The sequence below is a fragment of the Henckelia pumila genome, chromosome 1 (genome assembly GCF_033568475.1).
Source record: "Henckelia pumila isolate YLH828 chromosome 1, ASM3356847v2, whole genome shotgun sequence".
NCBI lineage: Eukaryota > Viridiplantae > Streptophyta > Magnoliopsida > Lamiales > Gesneriaceae > Henckelia > Henckelia pumila.
The window spans coordinates 176679969-176705793 of NC_133120.1; the positions used below are offsets into that span (position 1 = coordinate 176679969).

A 25825-nucleotide genomic window follows, 5' to 3' on the forward strand; every position below is an offset into this window, starting at 1 on the left:
TGCGATCATAAGAATACTCCCGGTTGTAAGGAATAAAGTTTGCTGATTTCGTCAAACGATCAACGACAACCCAGATAGCATCACACTAACGTGAAGTCATAGGCAAGTGGGTGACAAAATCCATAGTCACGTGCTCCCACTTCCATTCGGAAATCTCAAGATTCTGCAGTAATCCACCTTGTCGTCGATGTTCAGCCTTAACCTGTTGACAAACCAAACATCTCGAAACAAATTGATACACACTTCGCTTCATCCCTTTCCACCAAAATCTAGTTCGCAAGTCCTTATACATTTTCATGCTTCCAGGATTGCTAACAATTCAACAACCACCACCGTCCCTGTTATTTTTTTGATATTGATAATAACAGCTTTAGAAAATAGGTACTAATTTAGCATAACACATCACACATGCAATTATTTGGAAAATATATGGGATAAATCCTAAAAATACATTAAGGGTTGATATTTATTGATACATGTAGAGTACACATTTTTTTAGTAGACCACAATGTCCACATTTAGTTTTACCTTAGATAATACCCTACGACGCTAGGGTGAAAAAAATCACCTTAAGTTATAATACCCTAAAATTAGAGTGAAAATTTCCTTTTATTGCATCTCCTACCCTTCTCTACTTTGGAGATGCCCTTACAGGATCATTACAAACTCACGAATGAACACAAACGGGTCAAATGCAATTCAGCCTTTTGCTATGAATCTTTTGACAAATTTTAGAAAATAGTTATTTCCTTAACACACCCAAAAAAAAATGAAAAAAAAAAGGGGAAAAGTTCGATTTATTTTCAAATTCTTTCGCAGGAGCACACTTCCAACCTAGTTTTATGTCCACGTTTTAAAATTATTATTTATATTTTCAATTTTTTATCACCGCCAAAACCAACCAATTCTGCTCTCAAAGGGGAAAAAATCAATACTACTCATATATTTTAATTCACATCCCATTTTCAAATTTTGAAATAGATAGACTCAAATTTAAACCCAATGCATTCTACACAACAAAATATCTATGATACATAAATTTCTCCAAAAAAAAAAAACGATCAGACAACATCCCATTCCCCAATTTAATATTTCCAAAGTCTTGGACTATATTTTTGAGAAATACCAAGTCCTTAACCTGTCATCGGATCTGCGTGACAGAAAACAGATGTTTTCCCTACAATAATACGTCGGCACAAAGTTGCAACAACTTATCCACGTCTTCTTCGTTGATGTGGTAGCCTTCCATTCATCATCCAACAGTTTCCATTGGGTCAAGTGCAAGCGATTCTTTTAAGCTATTGATTGAGTGAAGGTAAACGTTGCGATAAAGTATAGTGACAACTTGTTAAATTAAATTTGATAGCTAGAAATATGCATAATGACAGAAACCATTTGATCTGTAACAAAATCTTGAAAAATTCAAGGAGCAAAGGATACACCAATAAGTAGCAGTTTCACATATGCGGGGGGAGGAGGATCATAATCCATATCATCGAAAATGTGGAAGTCAACCTCCTGTTTCATCAGATCCAATTTGCTCGAGAGTATTGAGACGAGACGGTTCAAGAATGATGAGGTTACCTCACTTTCTTGAACCACATTCAATAATCTTGCAATGATGCTCCACATCGACGCTTGTGTTATTACGTGGCAATCAGCAAATGGAATCGCCTCCAATATACCCTGCAGTATATCAAGGTCTGAAACGACCCAAAGATTTTCAGTTCTGATTCTGATTCAGTTGAGTAGCCCGAAAAAAAAAAATTTAAGAAAAAGAGAGAAGAAAGCACAGCAGGAATAATGAGTAGATCCACCTTGTGACATCCGTGCTTCAACATTGGCGTTGCCAGAAAGAATTCTTGCCAGTAACGTCGAGGCATCAACGCAAGCATTGGGTATCTGCAGGAGTACATCCATTTTGATAAAGATTAAAATTTGCTGGAGGGAAAGACTAAGCATTTAAAAGCAGACTGATGCATTTGCAATGCTTGCAAGAGGTAATTTCTCATTCCAAGTCCAATGTTATGATGCAACTGCCTGCCAAATGAATATGTCAAAACCTAGAAAGTCATCACCTGCCTGCAACCACCATGTTCCTCTTATTTGGAGAATGCATAACAAGAACCCGGGAGAACAAATCAGTTTGATTTAAAATAGAGCGAACTGCATACTGTACATGTCCATAGCTGAAGTAGGTCAATTATGCTTTTGCAAGCAACAATGATATACTCAAAATGGAATCTTCATAGTTCAGTGGAAAATTTCAGGTCAATTTTGTACGAGGTACCAGCAAATTATAACCAACTCCAACGTGGAAGAGAAGAGTGGTGGATAAAGGGTACTTAGATATGGAGTTAATGGGTATTTTGCTAGGAAAATAACACGCTAGCACATAAACACAAATAGGTAAGGAGTTACCTCAAGTTTATCAGGAAATTTGATTAGCTCTTCCAGTAGTTGCAACAGCTCTTTATTCAAGCATATTTCTTCTGAGCAATCTTCCATAACACAGAGAGCTTCAATCGATGAAAGAATTGCCACTAGCACTTCATCCCTGATAAAGTAGTAAGAAAGTCACTAAATCATCTTGCTTGAGCCAAAATAGACGATACAAAAGAAAGAGCACACCAAAGAAGTGCCTAAACTCCAGAAAATACTAAAAAAACATAAGAAACTGTGAAATGTTATGCAATCCTCTGAATTGAGTCCATGCTAAATATAGGCCATGGAGTTAATAGTAAATGTAACATGGCTAGATATCAGCATAGGGACTGCTCTAATTTTTAAATTTATAATTTCAAAACCATCAAACAGTGGCATTGCAAATCTTCAATCAGCGAAAAGAAGCCGTAGTCCTTAATTTTTTGTTCCTCGTGAAATTCGCTCATTCCGAAAGACAAGGTAGAATTCGAAATTCCAATCCAACAGAAAATGGCTTGCAAATCTTCAATCAGCCAGAGGAAGCCATACCCCTCAGACTTTTGTTCCTTGTGATATTTGCTAATTTCACAAGCCAAGAGATTGATAAGACGACTTGAAAGACCCAACCCCGTCATATGTGGAAGAAGAATAGCTGCCACTTGTTCTTGACGTACAACAGCAGAAACTAAATTCATACTCTGAGAAAGAAATAGCAAAATCTGAGAAATCGCTGCAGATAATTCAATAGAACACATTATAAAAATTATATTATATTATTATATAAACTAAAAGGAAAAAAATCTTGAAATTAACTTAACAAGTTCATCTCAAAGTTCTGCCTCTGGGACCCCCAACTTCTCCCACCTCATGTTACAAAGTAAAGTTTGCTACAATGTTGGTTGCTAAAATTTCGAAATACCAAGCTTTGAGGCTTCCAAAAAGTTCATTTAGCATGACTTCATAGTACTTTTGTTTGTAAACTAAGAACACTTAATGTGCAGCAGGTTTGTGGGTTTGGGGCATGATACTGACTACATCATAAGGCTAAATCCTAAGAATGCCAAAAGCTCACTTTTCACCAACCCTTGATGTGGCTGCTGCTCTTAGCATCATATTCCCAAAATATATTTTTAATTCTGCATCATTGCATTAACATTATTGTATGGTTTCATCATCAGAAGCCTAGGAGCGTCATTTATCAAACCATCATGACGGGCACTTTATGTTGTCTTGCAAAATGGCAACATGGAAACACCCCTTTGTACATGCTTTAGCATCATATCTAGCAGTAAACAAACATCGGAGAAACAGAAAAACTGAAGAATGTTGGCATGATGAAAATTTAATATAGGAATGTCTGACAAGCAATCATTTTTTACTAGCCCCGCTTGCAGATTATAAATTTTTACATGGAGATAATGGCTAAAATAGTTTCAGTACCTCTTTGAAGAGTCCGGAATTTAGAGCATTTTCAGAAATCCACAGCATACGAGATAATGTTTGTTCACTTTTCAATGCTTCTGCCCAGATAAAATATCCATGGGATCGAAGACCCCAAGTTATCACCCTGCCTCAAAAATCCAGGGTAAGCATATTGCAACGAGGATCATCTTTTAACAATGAATAATTATCATGGCGGAGTAATCACTATGCATAGTAAAAGCCAATCCAGAATGATATGAAACATATTTATACGTGTTTTGAAGGAGTATAAGTTTTATAACACATTGCCCATAAAAGTATCTGCAAATGTACAACCATTGTCTAATTCTGATGCAGTTAAAATACCTATGCCTGATTTTTAGCATGGATTTAACCCACATAGATCCTTGTCTTTACATATGATTGGCACACACATAAACAGAAGACAGAAAAGGAATGGTGTTCCCAATATTTCATTGGTTCAAGTTGAGAGAATAACTAGAACCAAAGAAAGTTTACAAAATTACACTACCCTTTTGCAATCGTAGATTAAAATGTAGTGAGACTAATATGTATCTCACCATAAATATAAACAGTTAAGCATTATAATGAGCTCTCATTAATCATTAATAAAGCTGTTCATAATAGTGCAGCATTTACCAGCAGACTTGACAGAGGTTAGGTACATCATCCAGAAACAATTGATCTACAATCACTTTTACCAAACCATTTGAAAAGCATATTTGCTTCCATGCGATTTCATCCCAAGCAAGGTTTCCTATTATTCCAAGACAAATTTCCTACAACAAAGAAAGCAGCTTTGACATGGGGATTTTGAGTGTTGAGATACAATAAGCAAATACACCAAGTCCATGTAACAAAATGAAGACACTTGAGTAAACGGATGCTTACAGTAATGCGCGCAGATTGAGAAACCATAAGATTAGCCAGAAGCACATCACCAATATGATTTTGAGCCTACATGGAAGTCCAAACACCAACATTAGGAAGTTCAAAAGCCAACAAGTATCTCTAATGTTTTGTAAGAACATAAATGCCAGAGCTCAATTCTATCCCATAAAAAAAACCACCATATTTTATCAGTGGATGTCCTGTGAATCAGATGATATCAAATTAACTACGCATGTACTAAAGACAAGAATGAGAAAGATAAAGGTTCCAAATGAAGAGGCTGGATACTATTAATCGAGCATGATCTTTACGTTTAGATAGATCCCATAAAATGCATCCACACTCTTCCCATGTTTTTTCTTGAGCCAACCCACCTTGCTGCTGCTTTTCAGCTATTGTTTTGGGACCATTTTGTTTACCACAGCTATCAACAGTTTCCTTAGCTTCAACTTCTCCATTTTCAGATACATGAACAACATTCTCTTCTATGCCTTCACTTTTTGGTTCTTTCTCACACAAACCACTTCCAAGAACATTTCTGCCATCTTTTACATCCGAAGGCAGAAGTTTCCTTATCAATGATGCCACATAAGTGGGATCGACTGTTGTTGAGATTTCAAATGACTGCACAAAACATTTCAACAATTTATTAAAATTAAAACTGATAAAAATTAAGAAACTGTGAATCTAAAATGTCAAGAAATGTGGAAATCTTGTATTTCACTTCAACGGTTGTACACCTATTTATACAATTACAGAGTGAGAATCTTTTAGGAAAATACAATAAGTTTGGGATTCGTATCTACATAATCCCATAATCTATGCTATCCAAATATACAACCTATCAATTTAACATTCAAACAATCAATCTTATTCTTTAATTGATCTTATCGTGATCTTTAACAGATGATACTTACAACTCAAACACAAGGGAACAAGATAAGAACACAATAATGAGTCAATTTAATTTTACATCACCACTTTTACCATTTATGACAGCTAAGTACTCCTGTACAACAATGTGCCCAGATAACACAACTTAGATCTCCAATTTAGTTTTACATTCTTGGACATGAATTTTCGACTCTTTGGCCATTTGCCAAACAAGCGCAGGCAACAAGGCAAAATTTTTGTAAAATAATGAGAACAAGAAAAAACCATGTTCTATTTTAACGTTTACCTTCGCAGTCAAAATACCTACAAACAAAGAGAAGTATGGGGAAAAAATGAAACTGGCAGTCATAAATACACTTATTCTTAGATGAACACACCTCATGGAGAGGCACTGAAGGGTGATGGGCAGGGGCAGGCGGCTCTTCACATGATGCACACGATTCTCGGGAGATCGGAGAAGAAAGACTAGAATTACAAAAAAATAATAATAAAAATAAATTATCAACTTATTGCCTTACGAGTCTAAGACTAAATTTTAATTACTTTACAGGATGATTTTGTAATTTCCCCATTTTTTAAGAACGAAAATTCTGAATGGGTCGACTTTATAGGATGATTTTGTAATTTTCCCCACATTTTAAGTCAATACTCCATTTCAAATGTTAAAATACACACACAAGTGCAAATCAAATGCATTCTTATCTATGATACAAAATATGGTTATCAAATATTCAATCAAACAGAAATCACATTTTCTGACCAAATAATTCCAAAGTCATCGAAATTATATTTTGGAAAAATAATATAAACATAGACCAAGTGCCGTGGCCCGTGCATTGGTATCCACGACCTGCCGTTGGTTCTATTTGACAGAAAACTATGTTTTCCCTACATCAATGCTTTGGAACAGATTTCCAACAACTTATCCACGTCTTCTTCATCGACGTGGTAGCCTTTTGTGGAAGCAGTGTTCTTCATCTCATCGTCCAACAGTTTCCATTGGGTCAGAATGCAACTGATTCTTTTAATCTATTGATCAAGTGAAGGTAAACATGATGAGGTCAAATAACAATCTGCAGATTTCTAACAGTTTCTATTGGATCAGAATGCATTAGATTCTTTTAATCCATTGATCAAGTGAAGGTAAAAAAACATGATGAGGTAAACAATCTGCATATTGGTAGAAAAAATTCTGCATAAGAAACCACATTTTAATCTGTACAAAATCTTGATGTATTCAAGGAGCAAAGGATACACCAATAACTAGCGCAGCCGCATATGCGGTGCGAGGAGAATCAACATCCATATCATCCCAAATGTCTATTGCAATTTCCCCTTCGAGAAGATCGAAGTTTCTTGTAAGTATTGAGACAAGACGGTTCAAGAATGATGAGCCCACCTCACTCTCTCGAACCAAAGTTAATAATCTTGCTATGATGCTCCACATTGATGCTTGGTCAAGAAAGGTATCAACAAATGGTAACGCGTCCAATAGGCCCTGCAAGATATCAAGGTCTGAAACGACCCAAAGATTTTCAGTTCTGAGTCTAATTATGTTGCTTGTAGCAAAGAGAAAAAAAGTAGCACCACAGGAATGATGAATAGATCCACCTTGTGACATCTCTGATGCATGATAGGTCGCAGCAGCAACAATTTTTGCGAGCGATGACGTGACAGTGACACAAGCATTGGGTATCTGGAGTAAATCCATTTTGAGAAAGATATAAATGCTGGAGAAAGTTGGACAGTTGGGGGTATGAAACTAAGCATTCAAAAGCCAACAAATGCATTTATAATGCTTGAAAGAGTTGATTTCTCATTCCAATTCCGTTATTATTTTGTAATTGCTTTCTGATGCCATAAGGAACACCCACTTCCATTAACATATGTTTATTCTTGTGGAGAAAAGGAAACAAAATATTTTATTTGTACAGAATTATTAGTTAATATTTTATTCCTATTGTGTAGATTATAATTAAGGAAAGGTAATATTCTGTCAAGTAAAATTAGGGCTGGTAGTTGTGTATATAATGATGAACTTTGTAACATATTTGATATGAGAGAAATATTATTCATACCATTGACAAAATGTTCTCTTCTCTCGTGTGCATATATGTTCCTTGTATCTGGTTTGTTCACATGGTATCCGAGCCATAAGGCTTTGATAACGCAATTGGGGACCTTGTGAAAGAGCACAAACATCTGGGTTGATAAACCCTTGCTCTCCACATCGTTCGAATTGTGATTCCGTTGGAATTCAAACCGAAGTCCATCTCTTGTAAAGCAGCAACTCTGTCTGGGCCATAAAACCAACGCCCTTGCATCTCCTGTGAAGAGGAGACGAGTTTGGGGAACAAATCCGACACCTTGCAGACCCTTAACAAGAGCGATTATGTCTGGGTCAAAAGACGAATGTTCGGAAGTCTCCGACGAGTGTTCAGAAGTCTCCAGTGGAGTTGTGGGCCTGAAAACACAAGATTTGTACCCTAATGGGCACTCATCGGTCCATCTCACCCTTCATAAATTGAATGGTAAAAATTTTCTGGAATAGGCTCAGTCCATTAAATTGGTAATTGATGGCAAGGGAAGGCTGGGATACTTGACGGGAGAAACGAAGGAACCTGAGAAGAAAGATTCAAAGTGGAATTCGTAGAAATCTGAGAATTCCATGGTAATTGCATGGCTTATAAACTCTATGGAACCTTCAATAGGGAAAACCTACATGTTTCTTCCGACTGCTAAGGACGTCTGGGATGCTGTGAGGGAGATGCTAAGGACATCTGGGATGCTGTGATGGAGACATATTCTGATTTGGAGAATTCTTCACAGATTTTTGAACTGAAAACCAGGTAGTGGAATTCCAAGCAAGGGGAGGGGAACATGATTGACTAATACAATGAAATGCGAGCATTATGGCAAGAATTAGACTTGGGTTATGAAGAATCTTGGGAATGCAAGAATGACAGTATAAAATACCAAAAACGCATGGAAAATGATCGAGTATATGTGTTTCTTGCTGGACTTAATCGAGAGCTTGATAATGTTCGTGGCAGAATTCTCGAGAAGAAACCCCTACCATCTCTTAGCGAAGTTTATGCAAAAGTAAGAAGAGAAGAGGGAAGACACTGGGTAATGTTAAGTGGCAAACCTGTGCCTACAATTGAAGTGTCTGCCCTTGTGTCCAAAAACACCAGTAACCAGCAACCTCGACAATGGCAGAGAGGGGAAAGAATCAAGTGTGAACACTATCATAAGCCAAACCACACACAGGAGACATGTTGGGAATTGCATGGCAAACCACCAAACTGGAAGCCAAAATTTCCAAAGCAAAAGAGCTGAGAATATAGAGCCAACCAAAGTGAAGCTGGAGAAGAAACCGGGGCAGCCTCTGGAACACCTTCTTTTAGTAAGGAACAATTAGACCAATTGTATAAATTTTTCCAATCCACACAGCTCTCAAAACCCACTTCTGCGTCATCTTCTAGTTCATTAGCTGAGCAAGGTAACTTCTTCCAACATACAGCCTTACATACATCCATGTCATCTGATAATCCATAGATAGTAGATTCTGGAGCAACCGACCATATGACAGGTTCATCTAAATTATTCTTATCCTATACCCCATGTGCGGGAAACAAGAAAATCAAGATAGCTGATGGCTCTTTATCCCCAATTGCAGGAAAAGGGTCTATCGGAATTTCAAAAAAATTAATTTTGCATAATGCTCTCCATGTCCCTAATCTTTCTTGTAATTTACTGCCAATCCGCCTGTTAACTCGAGAACTGAATTATGATGCTAAATTCTCTCAAAATCTGTGTGAATTTCAGGATTCAAACTCGGGGATGACGATTGTCAATGCTAGGGAGAATGGTGGACTCTATTACTTTGAGAGGTCTATCTCGCATGGAAAGCCCAACAATCCAGCGTTGACCCGAACTCAAGTTCCAATGATTTAATGTTATGGCATTGTAGATTAGGACATCCAAATTTGTCATATTTGAGATAAGAGTTCCAGCTTTATTTATTTAAGAATAAAAACACTTTTGAATTTCAGTGTGAAGTGTGTCAATTTGCTAAGCTTCATCGTGCCAGTTTTCCAGCACAATCATATCAAGCATCTACGCCCTTTTCCCTTGTTCCCAGTGATGTTTGGGGAACATTTAAAAATTAAAATTGAGAATTTATTGCTTGGTAAAATTTAATATCTCATTCCAAAAATAAAGTTTTCCAAATTTTAAATATGATTGAATTTTGTGTCACCGTATCAATTGGCAATTGCTCAATTAAATATCGTGTCCATAAAAATGATATTTAGTTAACCAATAAATTATTTTTTATTATTTAGATTACGAATCAAAGCACAATCTCCGTACTTTTGTATTTGTTTTTCGGTTTTGTTTACTTTGCACATATTTGATATTGTACATATATAATATCTGATAAATCCATTTAAAATAAATTTTTATTAAAGCTCTTAGTTTCATTTAATTTACGACCTTATTTATTTAATGAAAAGCAATTCAATACAACTAGTCTAGTCAATAGAGTAGATAACGGTTTGAATAAAAAAAATTATTAAACTCAAAATAACATCTTTTAATAGAGTATTTTTTAAAAAAATTTATTTATTAACATAAGTAATTATATATATTGATTGAATAATGAAAATATAATTTTTTATTATTATCATAATTTAAAATACAGCGGAACTTTTGTGACTCCCTAATGCAATGTCTGCATCTATATTTTTAGACATTTATTCTGAAATTATATTCAAGATTCATATTTGGTTTCAAGATAAAAATCAATGATGGTGGTTTATCATATAGTATTGCAAGGCAATCTAATGAGATATTTATGGTGAGAGAAACAAGAAAGATTTAAAGGCTATATGTGACATTTAACATAACTAAAAGGTTAATTTGAAAAATTAACTTAATTGAAGGTTAATATAGATTATGGTACTTTCGTGGAGGCCATTTAAGAAAATGGGATAATTTATCAAAGTTCTTGCGTTCAAACTCCCTAACAAAATGGAGTGGCAAAGAGAAAACATAGTCATCTCCTAGAAGTGGCTAGTCTCTAATGTTAACCACTGGAGTACCTAAGTGTGGGGAGAAGCTATCCTAACTGCCACTTATTTGATTAATCAGATGCCTTTTAGAACCTTAAATTTTCGATCACTTTTATTAATGTTTAAAGACTACTTCCCTTTGTCACAGTTACACGTTAACTTACAACCTCGAGTGTTTGGATGTATCGTGTTTGTCAGTACTTACGTACCTTACCACAGGCAGTCCTAGCAGTCCCACTCTAGGTTCCCAGTCTATCATCAACTCTACAATGCAAATATCCATGCATCATTAATTAAGCTCTAAAAGCCTTAACTAAGCTATTGAATACTCCTAAATATTTTAACGAGACCATAGCTATACCTGCGTCCGTCGTCAGCCCTCTGATGGAGACTATCCTGCAACTAGGAGCACACCCCTGCTGCAGCTCCACAGCCTCGAGCACGGCTCCACTACACGAGCACTGCTCCGCTACTATGTCAGACACTGTTTGATTATACTAGAATATTTTCCCTACTCCAACTCTAAAATAAGAGTACCTAAAGCCCTAAAATAGAGCCACGTGGGCGAAGGAGAGGAAGTTGGTGCGAGTCTCAAATGAGCTCCTCGGCTCTCTATATATAAGCGAGGGTTCGGGTCGTCCGTTCACGCCTTCGGAGCGTCCGAACTGCTTCGGGCCGTCCGATCGTCTCATCGGATCGTCCGATCTCCGCCACGTGTCAATCCAATCGCATGCAACCATGCACCTGTCCCGAACACTGTTCGGATGGTCCGAACTGCCTCTTCGGATCGTCCGAAGTCACCCCTATGACGTCACCGATGACATAATATTTCAGGACAGCTGGCTGGGCTACTCTTCGGATCGTCCGAAGCCTTCAGAGCCTCCGAAGCCTGGCTCCGTCCATGTTCGGATCCTCCGAACTCAGGTTCGGAGCGTCCGAACCCTTCGAACCTTACCCACCATTTCCGAGTGTCCTGAATCCATTTCTGGACTCCATTAATCCATTTGGAATTTTCTTAATCATGTTTTACTTAATCTAAACATGATTACACGATTAATTACGCATTAATCGTTAATTTCGGATACGGGTCACTACAAAACGTTTGCTCATGTGGCAAAGCTAAATACAGTAAGAATCGTACTCTCTCTAGTTGCGAATCTGGATTGGTCCCTGCACCAGTTGGATGTGAAAAATACTTTTCGCAATGGAGAATTGGAAGAGGATGTGTATATGAATGCTCCTCCAGGATTTGAGGATCAATTTGAAGGAAGAATTTGCAAACTGAAAAAGTCCCTCTATCGACTAAAACAGTCCCCACGAGCATGGTTTGAAAAGTTTTCAAGATCAGTCAAAAAACATGGCTACACTCGGGGACAATCAGATCACACTGTGTTTGTTTAGCATACCAAGGGTGGAAAGGTGGTTGTACTAATTGTGTACGTTGATGACATAATTTTAACAAGCAGCGATGGAATTGAAATAAAAAAACTGAAGCAATGTCTTGCATCAGTGGAATATATGTCTCACCGAGAAAATACATCCTGGACTTACTTGAAGAAACTAGAAGATATCAACGATTGGTGGGAAAGTTAATTTATCTTTCTCACACACGACCCGATATTGCCTTCGTTTTGAGTATGTTGAGTCAATTCATGCATTTACCGTATGAGGAACACTTGGAAGCTATCAACAAAATCTTGAGATACCTAAAGAACACACCTGGGAAATGATTACTATTCAAGAGGGGTGATCAGAGGAGTATAGAGGGATTTACAGACGCTGAATGGGCTGGATCAACTACAGATAGAAGATCAACTTCAGCGTACTGTATTTTTTTGTGGGGAAACCTAGTTACCTAAAGGAGTAAAAAACAAAATGTTTTGGCGAGTAGCAGTGCTGAAGCACAACTGAAGGATATGGCAAATGGAGTATGTGAATTGTTGTCTCTTAAGATGGTTCTTGAAGAATTGAAGTTGTGGTAACTCCTATGAAATTGTTCTGTGACAACAAGTCAGCTATTAGCATTGCAAATAATTCAGTCCAACACGATAGAAAAAAGCATATTGAGATTGACAGAAACTTTATCAAGGAAAAGTTAGAAAGTAGGGTGATATGTATGTCTTATGTTACTTCAGAGCAACAAGTTGCAGATGGTTTTAACTAAAGGGCATTTTCGACCAAAGTTCGAAGAATTCACAAGCAAATTGGGCATGATCAATATCTTTGAACCAACTTGAGGGGAGTAGGAAACAAAATATTTTATTTGTATAGAATTATTAATTAATATTTTATTCTTATTGTGTAGATTATAATTAAGGATAGGTAATATTCTGTCACGTAAAATTAGGACTGGTAGTTGTGTATATAATGATGAACTTGGTAACATATTTGATATGTGAGAAATATTATTCATACCATTGACAAAATGTTCTCTTCTCTCGTGTGCATATGTTCCTTCTATCTGGTTTGTTCACAATTCTCAAATGAATAAGTCAAAACCTAGAAAGTGTGGGATGGGAACATTGGGGCTGATGGCGACATTGTCATTTGGTTGCTTGGGGGAGGCGATGGAGAAGGTGATGAGGGATTTCCTTTGGGATGGGGCTGATGGCGACAAACATTGTCATTTGGTTGCTTGGGAGCAGGTGTGCAAGCCCAAAGATAGAGGGGGGCTGGGCATTGGGAACATTTGTTTGAGGAATAGGGCCTTGTTGGGGAAGTGATGGCGGAGGTTTTATGTTGAGGACGAACCGGTGTGGAAAAGGATCATCTTGAGTAAATACGGGTTACAAGAGAATGGATGGGATGCGGAGTTAGCAAAGAATGTCAGCTTCAGGTGTCCATGGAAATTTATTTCTCGATCTTACTTGGCTTTTCACCAATTAGTGAGGACAGTGGTTAAAGGGGGATCCAAAGACAGGTTTTAGGAGGATAGGTGGTGGGGGGATTCTTCTTTCCGAGATTTGTATCCCTCTTTATTTCAGATTTCTTCGGTCCACAATTTACCTATTTCTTATTTTGCAACGTTCGAGAATCCTTCCTCTTCCATCTCATGGGACTTGCATCTTCGAAAGGTTATGAGGGATGATGAATTAGATGAGTTAAATGCTTTGTTAGGTGATTTAGATAGGGTGAGGTTGATTGAAGGGGTAGACGATATAAAAGTGTGGGATGGGGATTCTTCAGGTATTTTTTAAGTAAAATCCTTCTTCTGAGTCCTTTCCGAGTAGCAATTTTCCAGTTTTTTCCTTCTTCGACGTTATTTGGAAGGTTCCTGTTCCAACAAAGGTACAAGTTTTTTCGAAAGAGAGGGAAACGCAAGACCACATGTTGATTCATTGTACTTTCACGAGTGGGCTTTGGGCTAGAGTCTTGGCAGAGATGAGGCTGGTTTGGGTGACTCCAAGATCAACGCAAGATTTATTTGCTATAGATCTTGGACATCTTCTGGGTGAGAAGGGAAGAATTTTTTGGAAGGGGGTCGTTCATGGCATATGCTGGTCCGTGTGGTTGGAGAGGAATAGAAGAATTTTTGAAAACTTTGAAGAGTCGATTGACGAGTGTTGGGAAAGGATCAAAATCCGAGTTTCTACTTGGATTGGGTCTCACGTAGATTTTGAGAATGTTTCAATCTCGGATTTATTATGAGATTTAGCTTTTGTCTATTGTTGATAGGGGTAGGATCATGACAACTTCTTTGTCGATTGCGGATCACTTGTCCGCATATTGTAATCTATAATTTTACCGTAATTAATATAATTTTGTTTCTTATAAAAAAAAAACTAGAAAGTTATCACTTGACCAAGGCCGCTACATTCTTCTTATTTGAAGAATACGTGTGAACAAAGCAGTTTGATTTTTAATCTGGTGATAGATGAAATAGACGAAATTGCATAATACATATGTTGGTGGGTGAAGTACATCAGGCATGCGTTTAGGAAAATAGCATTATACGCATAAATGGATAATACCTCAGATTTATCATGAAATTTTATCAGATCTACCAGCAGTTGCAACAGCTGTTTATTCGAGCATATTTCTTCCGAATAATCATCCACATCTAAGAGAGCTCGAATTGATAGAAGAATGTAATCTAGCACTTCATCACTGATAAAGCAAATTCATAGTCATAAATAATCATAGCCAGAGCCAAGCGGTCAACTAAGCAAACATAAACATAGTAGAAAAGAAATTGTAGACCCGAACAACGGTCTAAAATCCAAAAATATTGAAAAATATTTCCAACTGGTGAAATGTTAAGCATGCCCCTGCAATTGAACCCGTGCTAGATAGGCTGTAAAGTCAAAACAGCTGTGACACAGTCAGATAACAGCCTAGGTACTGCTCTAATTTGTAGGCTTACAAATTCAAGAATCCGTGCTAGCATAGGCCTTAGAGTCAAAACAGCTGTGACACAACCAGATATCAGCATGGTACCTGCTCTAATTTGTAGACTTAGAAATTCAGAACAAATCAAACAGTAGCTTGAGATTCCAAACCATCTAACAGAAAAAGGATAAAATCAGGCATCACAAATCTTCAATGAACCAGAAGAAGCCATACCTCTCTGGTTTTTCTTCTTCACGAAATTTGCTCATTTCAAAAGCCAAGAGATTGATAAGAACACTTGAGAGACCCAACTTCATCATAGGTTGAAGAAGAATAGCTGCTACTTGTTCACAAAATAGAACATCGAAAATAAAACGTGCACACTGAAAAGGATATATGAAAGTATAATAAATTACTGCAAACAGTTGAATTAAACTGGTGATAAAGGCTATATATTAAAAAGGAAAATATTCCAATAAGGCAATAAAAAATCTATAACATAAGCTTAGCAAGTAATTATAAACCTCAAATTGATATCGCCAATAACAAGTCCACTAACATACGCTACAAAGCAAAATCACAAAAGATGATACAAATGAAATGTAATAGTGACAATCCCAGAGTTTCCCAGAGTACAAGTAAACACTCCCTAGGCCATAGCATAAGCTAGTAAATCCTCAAACAAAAGTACAAAACATCAAAGCTGAATAACTAACAATTGTTCCACTCCAATGCATATTTATATCATTCCCGCCCTTTCAAATGGAATGGCCAACTACTCCTGGATCCATAACACCCCATTCCACGGAGCAGGTCTTAGGTTGGACGGCTCGGACGATCAGGGCAGTGGCTAAAGCAGTTGAGTTCTTGGTGGTGATCCAATTGAAGTTTTATTTGGTTTCTCGTATTTTCCGTGCAGGATTGTGATTTCCGCTATGTTGCATGGATACGGGTACGGGCATCGGATCGGATCCGGGAAATTTTGAAAATATAAGACACGATACGGATAGCATATGACTATGATTAAAAAGAATAATATTATATATATCTATATAAATTCAGTATTAAAAGTTAAAAATCCTAAAGATGGAAAACTGATCCTCTGGAGGACTGTGTGCGGCGAGCGACGAGCAGAAAACTTCAAGTTCCAAGGAGTGGTGTTGGTGATGATAGACGATGACTCGATGAGAAGCAGAAAGAATGGGAAATGAGAACTAACGAAGAAAGAATTGATGACTTGGGGTTTTTTAAGCCCAATTAATATTAATATATTTATTAAATAGTCCTCATAAATTTTTTATTTTTCAATTGAACCCTTAAAACTTTTAATTATTTGCGATTTAGCCCAAACGTACCCGAAAAACGTACCCGGGCCGTGTCCAAGCGGTACCCAACCCGTATACGCCCAACTGGTCAAACTTGAAAAAGATCAACGACACGAGTTTTGCCGTATCCGACATGCGTATCCACGTGTCGTACCCGTACCCGATACTCCAAAAAAAAAATTTGGAATACCCATGCTACATAGGATTTCCGTTATGGTTGTATTAATGTTTAAGACTGGGATTATCATTTTGTTTTCGTTTGGGTTGTAAAAGAACTTAAGTTATTGTTTCCAATGTTTAATTGTTGTTGTAAAGTTTAATTATGCATGCTTATTAGTCTGTTTAGTAGTGGCTCAGGTAAGGACGCTACAATACATCTTTCGCAAATTCTTTTAAATATAAATGATGAGCTAAATCAAGGTTGTAAATGGCGGTCGAGGCGGTAGGCGGTCAGACGATTAAAATTTTTTATCAATTTTTTATAGATAATTATATATAATCGTACAATGTAATTACAAATAGTCATAATTTTTTATGTAATATGTGTAAGTACATAATGTTTGTGCTTAAAGAAGATTCATACAATACAATGCAATCTAGATAAAGTGCAAATAAATATATAAATGCAAACTAACAAGATAAATAAGGTGGTGGCTGATGGCGGCGAGTGGCTAGAGGCGGTTTGAGGCAGGTGGTGGCTGATGGTGGAGAACCCTTGAAACAAAAAGTAAATACAAAAAAGAGTGAAATGTGTTTTTATTATATCTAGGGTTTTTTAAATTGAATGACCGACTAGTTTTTAAAATTATTTGACTTTGATAATTGACTGGGATTTTAAAATCATTGACCACTTCGGCCGCCTACTTGCCCGCCTCGACCGTCGGATGGCCTCGGATCGCCTACAGAGACCGCCATAGACAAAGGCAGGGCGATTGAGGGCCGCCTCGACCGCCATTTAGAACACTAAGCTAAATACATTACTAATAACTTCGTGACAATTATGACGAAGCCGCAAAAACCACTGATAAGTTATGTTGCATTATCAAATGATAGAAAATTCATTCATGACATGCTTCATTTCATTGTTCCCATATACAATAGCACAAAAGCAAACATAATTTTATAAAATGTTATAAACATATGAAAGTTTCATGAATCATCTCAAAGTGGCGCATGAGAGACGCCGAACTTGTCTTACCTCAAGTTGCAAAAACTTTACTTTTAATAGTGGTTGCTAATACTTATAAACACCAACCTCTATAAAGTTGATTTCCCTAAATTCAGAGTGAATTTGCATGACTATGTGCACTTAACGTGCAAAAGGTTCTCAGATCTGGGGAATGACATTGACTAAATAATAAGGGCAGAACCCTAAGATTATTGAAAGCTCCGACTTTTCACCAACCCATAAATATGGCTGCTGGTTTTAGCATCCTATTCCCAAATATATTTTTCTTAAGCATCCTCGCCTCAACAATATGCTAAGATTTCATCATCAGAGTGCCTATGAGCGTCAATTATCAAGTGGTGCATCGTGACATGCATTTTATGTTGCATTCCAAGAAGGCAACACCATTTTATACATGCTTTGGCATCATATTTAGCACCATACATTGAACAATTTAAATGCTAAAAAAATTGAGGGGTAATTGCATATACTACCCCTCTTATATACCGAAATAGTGAAAAACTCCCTTTGAAAAAAAAATGATCCCTATGTTTTTTAATCTTAAGCACATACGTCCCCATGTTTTCAAATTTTGAGCACACAATCCTTTGTCCGTATGTGGTTTCAAGGGTATGTGTGTTCAAAATTTGAAAAACAAAAAGGGTTAATAGTCATGGCGGGTTTTCAGCGATCTCATGATTTGACAAGAGTAGTGCATGCAATTATCGCCAAAAATTAATATAGGAATATCCCATATGCAGTCAATTTTTTACAAGAATCGATTGCAGATTATAACCTTTATATGTGGAAAGAGTGGCTAAAATAATTTATGTACCTTTTCAAAGAGCTTTCTATTTAGAGAATTATCAGAAATCCACATAATACGACATAATGTTTGTTCAGTCTGCAATGCTTCAGCCCAGATGACACATTCATCACTGATTTGAAGAAATGTGATTATAACCCTGCATTGAAAACCAAAGGTGTGATTATTGCAATGAACATCACCTTTTAGTTGACCAATAAATTGTCACGGAGATTAATCCCTATGCATATCTGTTGAATATAGAATAAGTATTTGACTTCTTAGATAGGGATTTATCTTTATTTTGAGTTTAAAATAAGATTGTATTTAGATTAGGTGTTAGGATATGATTTATATAAATCAGCCTGTAACTTTTCATTCATATTCAGTGAGTAAGAAGAATACTTCCTATATGTTTCTTATCTCAGTTATTGGCGTGGTATCAGGAGTCAGAGAAAGCCCAGTAGCCCATAACTAAATACAGCATGACCACTCCTTCCTCGATGCCTCATCCTCATAACTACTGGCGCCGACTTTAATCGCCGACAAGGCATCCTCCCCATCACCTGCAATAAATTAAACGTGAAAATTTACCTTCAATGGTCTCAGTTAGTCTTGATGTTTGTTTGTGGCAAGAGCAAACATCAACTCCTTTCGAGTTCATCGAAGGGTCCGGTTTTTCCTCTGATTCAAAATTCAAGGCTTGGAATGCCGAAAATAATATGGTCATGTCTTGGTTAATTATCTCCATGACCCCTGAAATCGACGAAAATTTCTTGCTCAATAATTCAGCGAAAGAAATATGTGGTGCGGCAAGGGATACCTATTCTTCTCGAGTAAATACACCCAAACTCTTCGAAATTGAATGCCTTCTTCATGATCTACGACAAGGCGACAACACCGCCATTGGCTTTTTACTAGCCTCACTCATTTTTGGCAACAATCAGATATAATTCAAGTTTTTTATTGGAAGTGCACAGAAGATGACAGGCGTTACAAAGGCATCGTCGAAAAGAAAAGGATCTTTAAATTCCTTCTAGGCCTCATTAATAATCTTAATTATGTGAGGTAGTATTTTGGGCATAAAGCCCCTTCCAAATCTTCGGGTTGCGCGCATATCCTTCAATCGCTTCTGCCGAGGTTTCCGCCTTACATCTCATTGCCCAGCTTCCTCTCAGTCAATTGATCGAGCTGCTTCAAATGGCACGACCAATTCTTTACCAACCAATTCCAATGGAAAATCAAAGCGATTGACAGAGCTGATCTATGTGTGGGCCTGAATCTCTTCAAGATTAGGAATCCTCCGAGAAGTATAACATTGAACCCATCCATTTCTCGACTTCATAATTCAATTTTTGTTAATAAAGTTGATGAGATTTTGTGTTGTGATATTTGTCAATTCTCTAAACATAAAAGAAACAAATTCAAATCGCAGCCTTATAAACCATCTAAACCTTTCTCACTCATTCACAGAAACATATGAGGTCCTTCGCATGTGAAAAATATCATCAGTCTAGTTGGTTTCTATTGCTTGTAGATGACCATACGCCACTATTTGGTATTTCTAACGAAGGGTAAGACTGAAACATCCATAATCTTTAAATAGTTTAATCTGATAATTTAAAAACTTGATCCACACAACATAGAGGCAAACTTGATCCACAGTCCATCAACTGCATTTTTCTAGGTTACTCTCCAAACCAAAAAGGCTGCAAGCTCTATTCTGAATTAGAGGTGTCAAAATGGGCAGACAAGGAGGGCCAACCTGAAACCTGCCAAAACCCATCATTTGACGGGGCAGCTCCATTTGGGTATGCTAAGAAATTGCGAACCCATCCCAATCCAACCCGCCTATTTGGTGGGCGAGACACACCAACCCATCAAATTTTAGTGATATTTCGCAGGTTGGGGTGAACTGGACCACAACCCACCATTTGGCGGGGCGGTACGAGGAGGGGCTGCCTTCTATTTGGACGTGTTGTGAAATTGCCTACCCAACCCGCTTATTTAAGCGGACGAGGCAGACCCGGCCCACTTTGACAGCTCTATTCCCAAACCACAAAGAAATTCTACATTTCAATGAATGTAACTTTTTTTCAAACTAATTCATTCTATCCCAAATGTTAATTCAGCGGAAGAATATAATTAATGAATCTCATCATTGAGAGCCTATAACTCTAGCCATACCATCTCTCAGACCATCACCCAATGCTCTTTCTACATCCAAAGCCCAACTTTGAGCCTGAACCAACCCTTCTGATGTGCTGCCCCATGCCTAATCACGCAGGATGCAACCTCAACTGGAGAACCAACAGAACCCTGTGCACGATCAGCCAGTCTATTGCTCTTCTACGCTGCCAGCTTCAATGGGAGATGATTGAGGTACCATTTATTCGTATTCAACTACAATTGAGCATCATGACCATGATGATAGGCGAGCCAGATCCTGTACGCAACACCCTATTTGTAATTTTTTTCCTTTGATCATTTATCACCTATATATCAAACTTTGTGTTCAATTTAGATCCGGTTCAGATTCCATCAAATATCAAAGAAGCCATATCTAGTACCCAAACTGAAAAGCTCTGGCACTTAATGAAATAAAGGCGCTTGAAAAGAATAATACTTGGCAAACACTGAACTTCCACCCAGGGAAAAAATGTGGGATGCAAGTGGATTTTCAATATAAAACACAAGGTGGATGGAGGTATCAAACAATTTAAAGCACGTCTGGTAGCTAAAGGATACACACACGAATATGAAATTAATTACCAAGAGACATTTTCGCCTCTGGCAAGGCTCAACATCGTGCGAGCATTATTGGCAATAGCTGCTAAAGATTAGCCACTATATCAGCTTGGCGTCAAAAATGTTTTCTTGAATGGAAATCTTAAAAAAAAAGTTTATATTGATATTCCTCCGTGATTTGAATCGGAACCGACTATCAACAAGGTATGCAAGCTAAGAAAATCACTTTATTGCCTAGAACAATCATCTCGGGCCTGGTTTTGCAGATTCACCAATGTTCTAAAAGAAGACGGTTACCAACAATGTCAATCTGATCATACACTGTTTGTCAAGTCCACAACAGATGTAAAGATCATTGTTATCATAGTATATAATGATGATAATTTTTTTACTTAAATCATGAGAAAGAAATGATTCGTAAGTCACTGCTCTCTAAAATATTTGAGATGAAGGATCTGGGACACTTTGAAACATTTTCTTGGAATGAAAATAGTTAGATCATCACTTGGAATCTCGATCTCCTAAAGGAAATACGTTTATAACTCATGAAAGAAACAAACATGTGGGGTGGTAAGCCACTTGATACACCTGTGGACCCAAACATCAAGAATTAGGAAGGATGGTCATGGTCCACTAGTTGATAAAAGGAAGATTTCGGAGGTTGGTTGGCAAGCTAATATATCTATCTCTTACGCATCCTAATATTGGTTTGTCGTGAGTGTTATCAAGCAGTCATGAATTATCCAACTAAGGAACACGTGGAAGTTGTGTTTCGAATATCGAGATACCAAAAAAAGGCACCCGGGACGAAAGAAATTAATCTTCAGAAAAACTCCACCAGAAATATCAAAGTTGCAATGATGCATATTCGTCTGGCTCTCCAAGTGATAGGTGTTCTACCTCAAGTTACTCCTTCGTGTGGGGAGATCTAGAAACTTGGAGAAAAAAAACCAATATGTAGTGGCAGCAGTAGTGTGGATGTAGAATTTAGAGCTTTCTCTCAAGGAATCTATGAAAGGAATGAGGCTTCAAAGACTACTCGGTGAACAGAACTAGAACGCTATCAGCTGGTGGAAATAATGTGCGATCAGTATTGCCAAAAATCTAGTTCGTCGTGACCGAACCAAACACGAGAAGATTGAAGGGAAGATTGGGCACCTCAGCTACATCCCTAACTTGATTGCAATTGGCCGACATCTTAACAAATTCACTTTTTTGACCTAATGTTGAAGAATTGATTTCCATGCTGGGCAAGATAAACATATGCAGTTCAGCTTTAGGGGGAGTGTTAAACATCGGATAGGCATTTGAATTCTTCAATAGGGATTTATCCTCCTTTTGTATTTAAATTAAGATTGTATTTAGATTAGGTGTGAGATGGGACTTCTGTAGATCAGCCTGTACCTTTACATTTCATATTCATTGTATAGGAAAAATATTTCTTCCTAATGTTTCTTATCCAAGTTAACAACAATATCAAATGCCAATCCAGAAGTATCGAATGTATAAATATGTGTTCTCGAGGAGTATGTTTTTTTTTCCCAACATATTGCCCTAAAGTCTCTAACTGTACAACAATTGTCTAAACCCTGGTGCAATTAGAATACCAATACATGATTTGGCAGATTTGCAGCATAGGATTTTACTCAGTGCTTACACGTTTGGTTCGCACATAAACTGAAGCTAGAAGGAGAATGATGTTCCTTATTTTTATCGGCTAGTTCAAGGGAATAACTATCAATGAAGGATATCTTACAAAGATTAAACTACCCTTTTTGCATTCATAAGTGGAAAATGTGTGATATCGTGTGTCTTACCATAAATACAGCTATTAAACATTAAATTGAGATAAACTCTACTACGGCGATAAAGCCGTTTATTTTAGTGCAGTAATTACCGGAAGGCTTCACAGAGGCTGGGTATATCATCCAAAAACAACTGATCCACGATCATTTTGATCAATCCATTCGAAGAGGATATTTGTTTCCGTAAGATTTCATGGCAAGTAAGGTTTCCAATTATTCCAAGACTAATTTCCTGCAACATAGAAAACAAGATTTGAGTGTACTGAGAAATTCATCAAGTATATAGACCAATCCCATGTAGCAAAATGAAGACGGTTAAGCAAACGGCTGCTTACGGTGACGCGCCCGGATTTAGAAACCATAAGATTGGCCAAAAGTACATCAATGACAAGATTTTCAGCCTACATCGAAGTTCAAACAACAATAACATGAAGTTAGAAAGTCAGTCAGTATCTTTGCAAGACTATGCATCCCAAAGTTCGGCCTTCAAAAACAACTGGCATATGTTTATCAGTTGATGTCCTATGAATCAGATGGTATAATATTTATTACACATGTTCCAAATGAAGAATCCGGATACCATTAGTTGAGCATGATCTCTACTGGCAGCTAGATCCCATAAAATGCATCCACACTCCTCCCATATTTTTTCTTGAGCCAACACACCTTGATGTAGCTTGTCATTTATCGTTTTGGGACCAGTCTCTTTACCATCATTATCAACAGTTCCCTCACCTTCAACTTCTCCATTTTCAGATACACAAGTGACATTCTCTTCTATGTCTTCATTTTTGGGTTGTACCTCATGCAAACCACTTTCAATAGCATTTTCACCGTGTTTTAAATCTGACGGCACTAGCTTCCTTATCAAAGATATCACAAAACTTGGATCAACTGTTGTTGAGATGTCAAATGACTGCACAAAGCATTTGAGCAATTTATTAAAACAGATCTAGATTAAGAAACTAAGAGTCCGTAATAACTCCAACTCAAACACCAGAGCAAGAGCACAGATTCGAACTCAATAACAAGTCAATTTCATTCTACAACACCACTTTTACCATTTACAGAGCTAGGTACTCCTGTACAACAAAAATGCTACAGATGACGAAAATCAGATCACCAATTTCGTTTTTAAATTCTTGGACGTGGATTTTCGACTCTCAAGACAGGCCATTTACCGAACAGGTGACAGGCAACACAGCAAAATTGTACAAAGCGAGAAAAACCCATTTTCCATTTTAATGTTCGATTAAATTCATTTTAAAAGTACCTTCACTCAAGAGAAAAAATACGAAAAAGAAATGAAAATTGAAAATAACAGGCAGCTACATATACACGCATGCTTCGGTGAAAATACCTCATCGGGAGGCGCTAAAGGGTTGTGGGCAGGAGCAGGCAGATCTTCAGGTGATGAACACGATTCTCCGGAGATTTGCATATCGATTGGACTCTGAATTTTGATGAACAGCGGACTGAGCTTGCTTCGGCTGGCGCTACAGACTGCTCTGTCACTGTGCCGTAGGCGGGAGTGGGTGCAAGCAAGCGCAGGTTATGTTTGCCTCCGCCCTTTCCTACCCTTTTTCTTTTCCCAAAAATAATAAAAAGTTTATATAACAGGGGTATATAGATTTTATAAGATGTTGAAAATGTTATAATCAAATATCTACAAACAAATACAAAAATTTTAAAATTATATATAGTGTATTGACGAAAATAATATATTTATTAATCATAATATGTTTATTTTAAATTACAATAATCGACATATGTTTACGAAAATTATTTGGTATGAATTCATCAAACAAACATATCATAAATTTCGAGAAAATTCTCAACTCATTAGCTAAAAACAAAAGAAATTTTATTTAAAAAACAAACAAATAGATTAATATTGTTAATACATAACAACACGATTAAACGATGATGAAGTAATAAAATTTTTTTATTACAAATTATTAGTATTTCACCAACTAAAAAATGCGTAAATATAGACTTTAGGTATTCAATATAGACTTTTGCATACTCCATAAAAATATAGTGGTATTCAAAATAGATTTTCATGGACTTTTAAAAAGTCAAGTTGTATTCAATCTCGACTTTTTAAAACTCTATAAAAGTTGAGTGGTATTGAAAAGTTTCATAGATTTTTAATGATTCTTATTAAAATCATTATGTACAAATATTGAAGCATTAGGTACCATTAAAAAAAGTCCATAATTTTTTTTCCATTATACCAAAGATTTGATCAAACTTTTTTTTCCTCAAACGTCGGTTCTTCTCTCCACGTCTAGGGTTCTTCTCTCCACTGCTTCTCGTCTTCTTCCTGGTAAAATTATTTCTTCTTCTTTTTAAACGTTTTCTTTCATTTTCTTTACAAATAAAAATATTATGGGTTTTGATTTTTGAGTACATATGTTAGCATGATGCAAATACGGATTGATTTTTTTGGATGAAAGTGGTGTGCTTTTATTTTAAAATCTTCTACTGATCTACTTTTTTTTTTTTGAGTACTCTACTGATCTACTAATTTTTACATGGTTACGGTTTTGCTATTGTTTTTAAGAACTATAAGATTTGATTTTTTTATGCACGTTTATGTATAAGCATGTGTTGGTGGCCGGCCATATGGATGTGTAGGGTTTTGGTGTTTGAAATATATACTTTTGAAAGTATTTTTCAAAAAAAAAATATTCATTTGAGTGCAACGTGTACTGGTGCAAATTTTTTGATCAAATTTGTATACAGGAGCCATGTGAGTTCCAATTAAAGAGCCGTGATTCATTTTTTATTATTTTTTTTAAAAAATAAAGTTGGTATGTGGAAATAAGTATCATGTACATTTCTTTCTCAAATACAAAAAAGTATGTTGTATATTTTATAGTCACATTATAGGTACACTATGAGTTTAAGAAGTA

The 25825-nt window shown here is 36.8% G+C and overlaps 1 protein-coding gene across 1 annotated transcript; it reads right to left on the minus strand.

The window, feature by feature from the left end:
* Window positions 1-1026: 1026 nt before the first annotated feature.
* On the minus strand, window positions 1027-24487 carry LOC140890327 (uncharacterized). Its single transcript, XM_073298088.1, has 20 exons — window positions 24268-24487; window positions 23488-23823; window positions 23243-23308; window positions 23000-23139; window positions 18385-18514; window positions 15291-15439; window positions 14699-14834; window positions 7264-7348; window positions 6908-7167; window positions 6545-6681; window positions 6030-6117; window positions 5047-5382; window positions 4759-4824; window positions 4507-4646; window positions 3865-3991; window positions 2974-3122; window positions 2422-2557; window positions 1818-1902; window positions 1441-1703; window positions 1027-1298 (listed from the first exon to the last, which is right to left on the minus strand). Exons 1-20 carry the CDS (start codon window positions 24346-24348, stop codon window positions 1275-1277), a joined length of 2934 nt encoding a protein of 977 aa, XP_073154189.1. The 5' UTR covers window positions 24349-24487; the 3' UTR covers window positions 1027-1274.
* Window positions 24488-25825: the final 1338 nt, after the last annotated feature.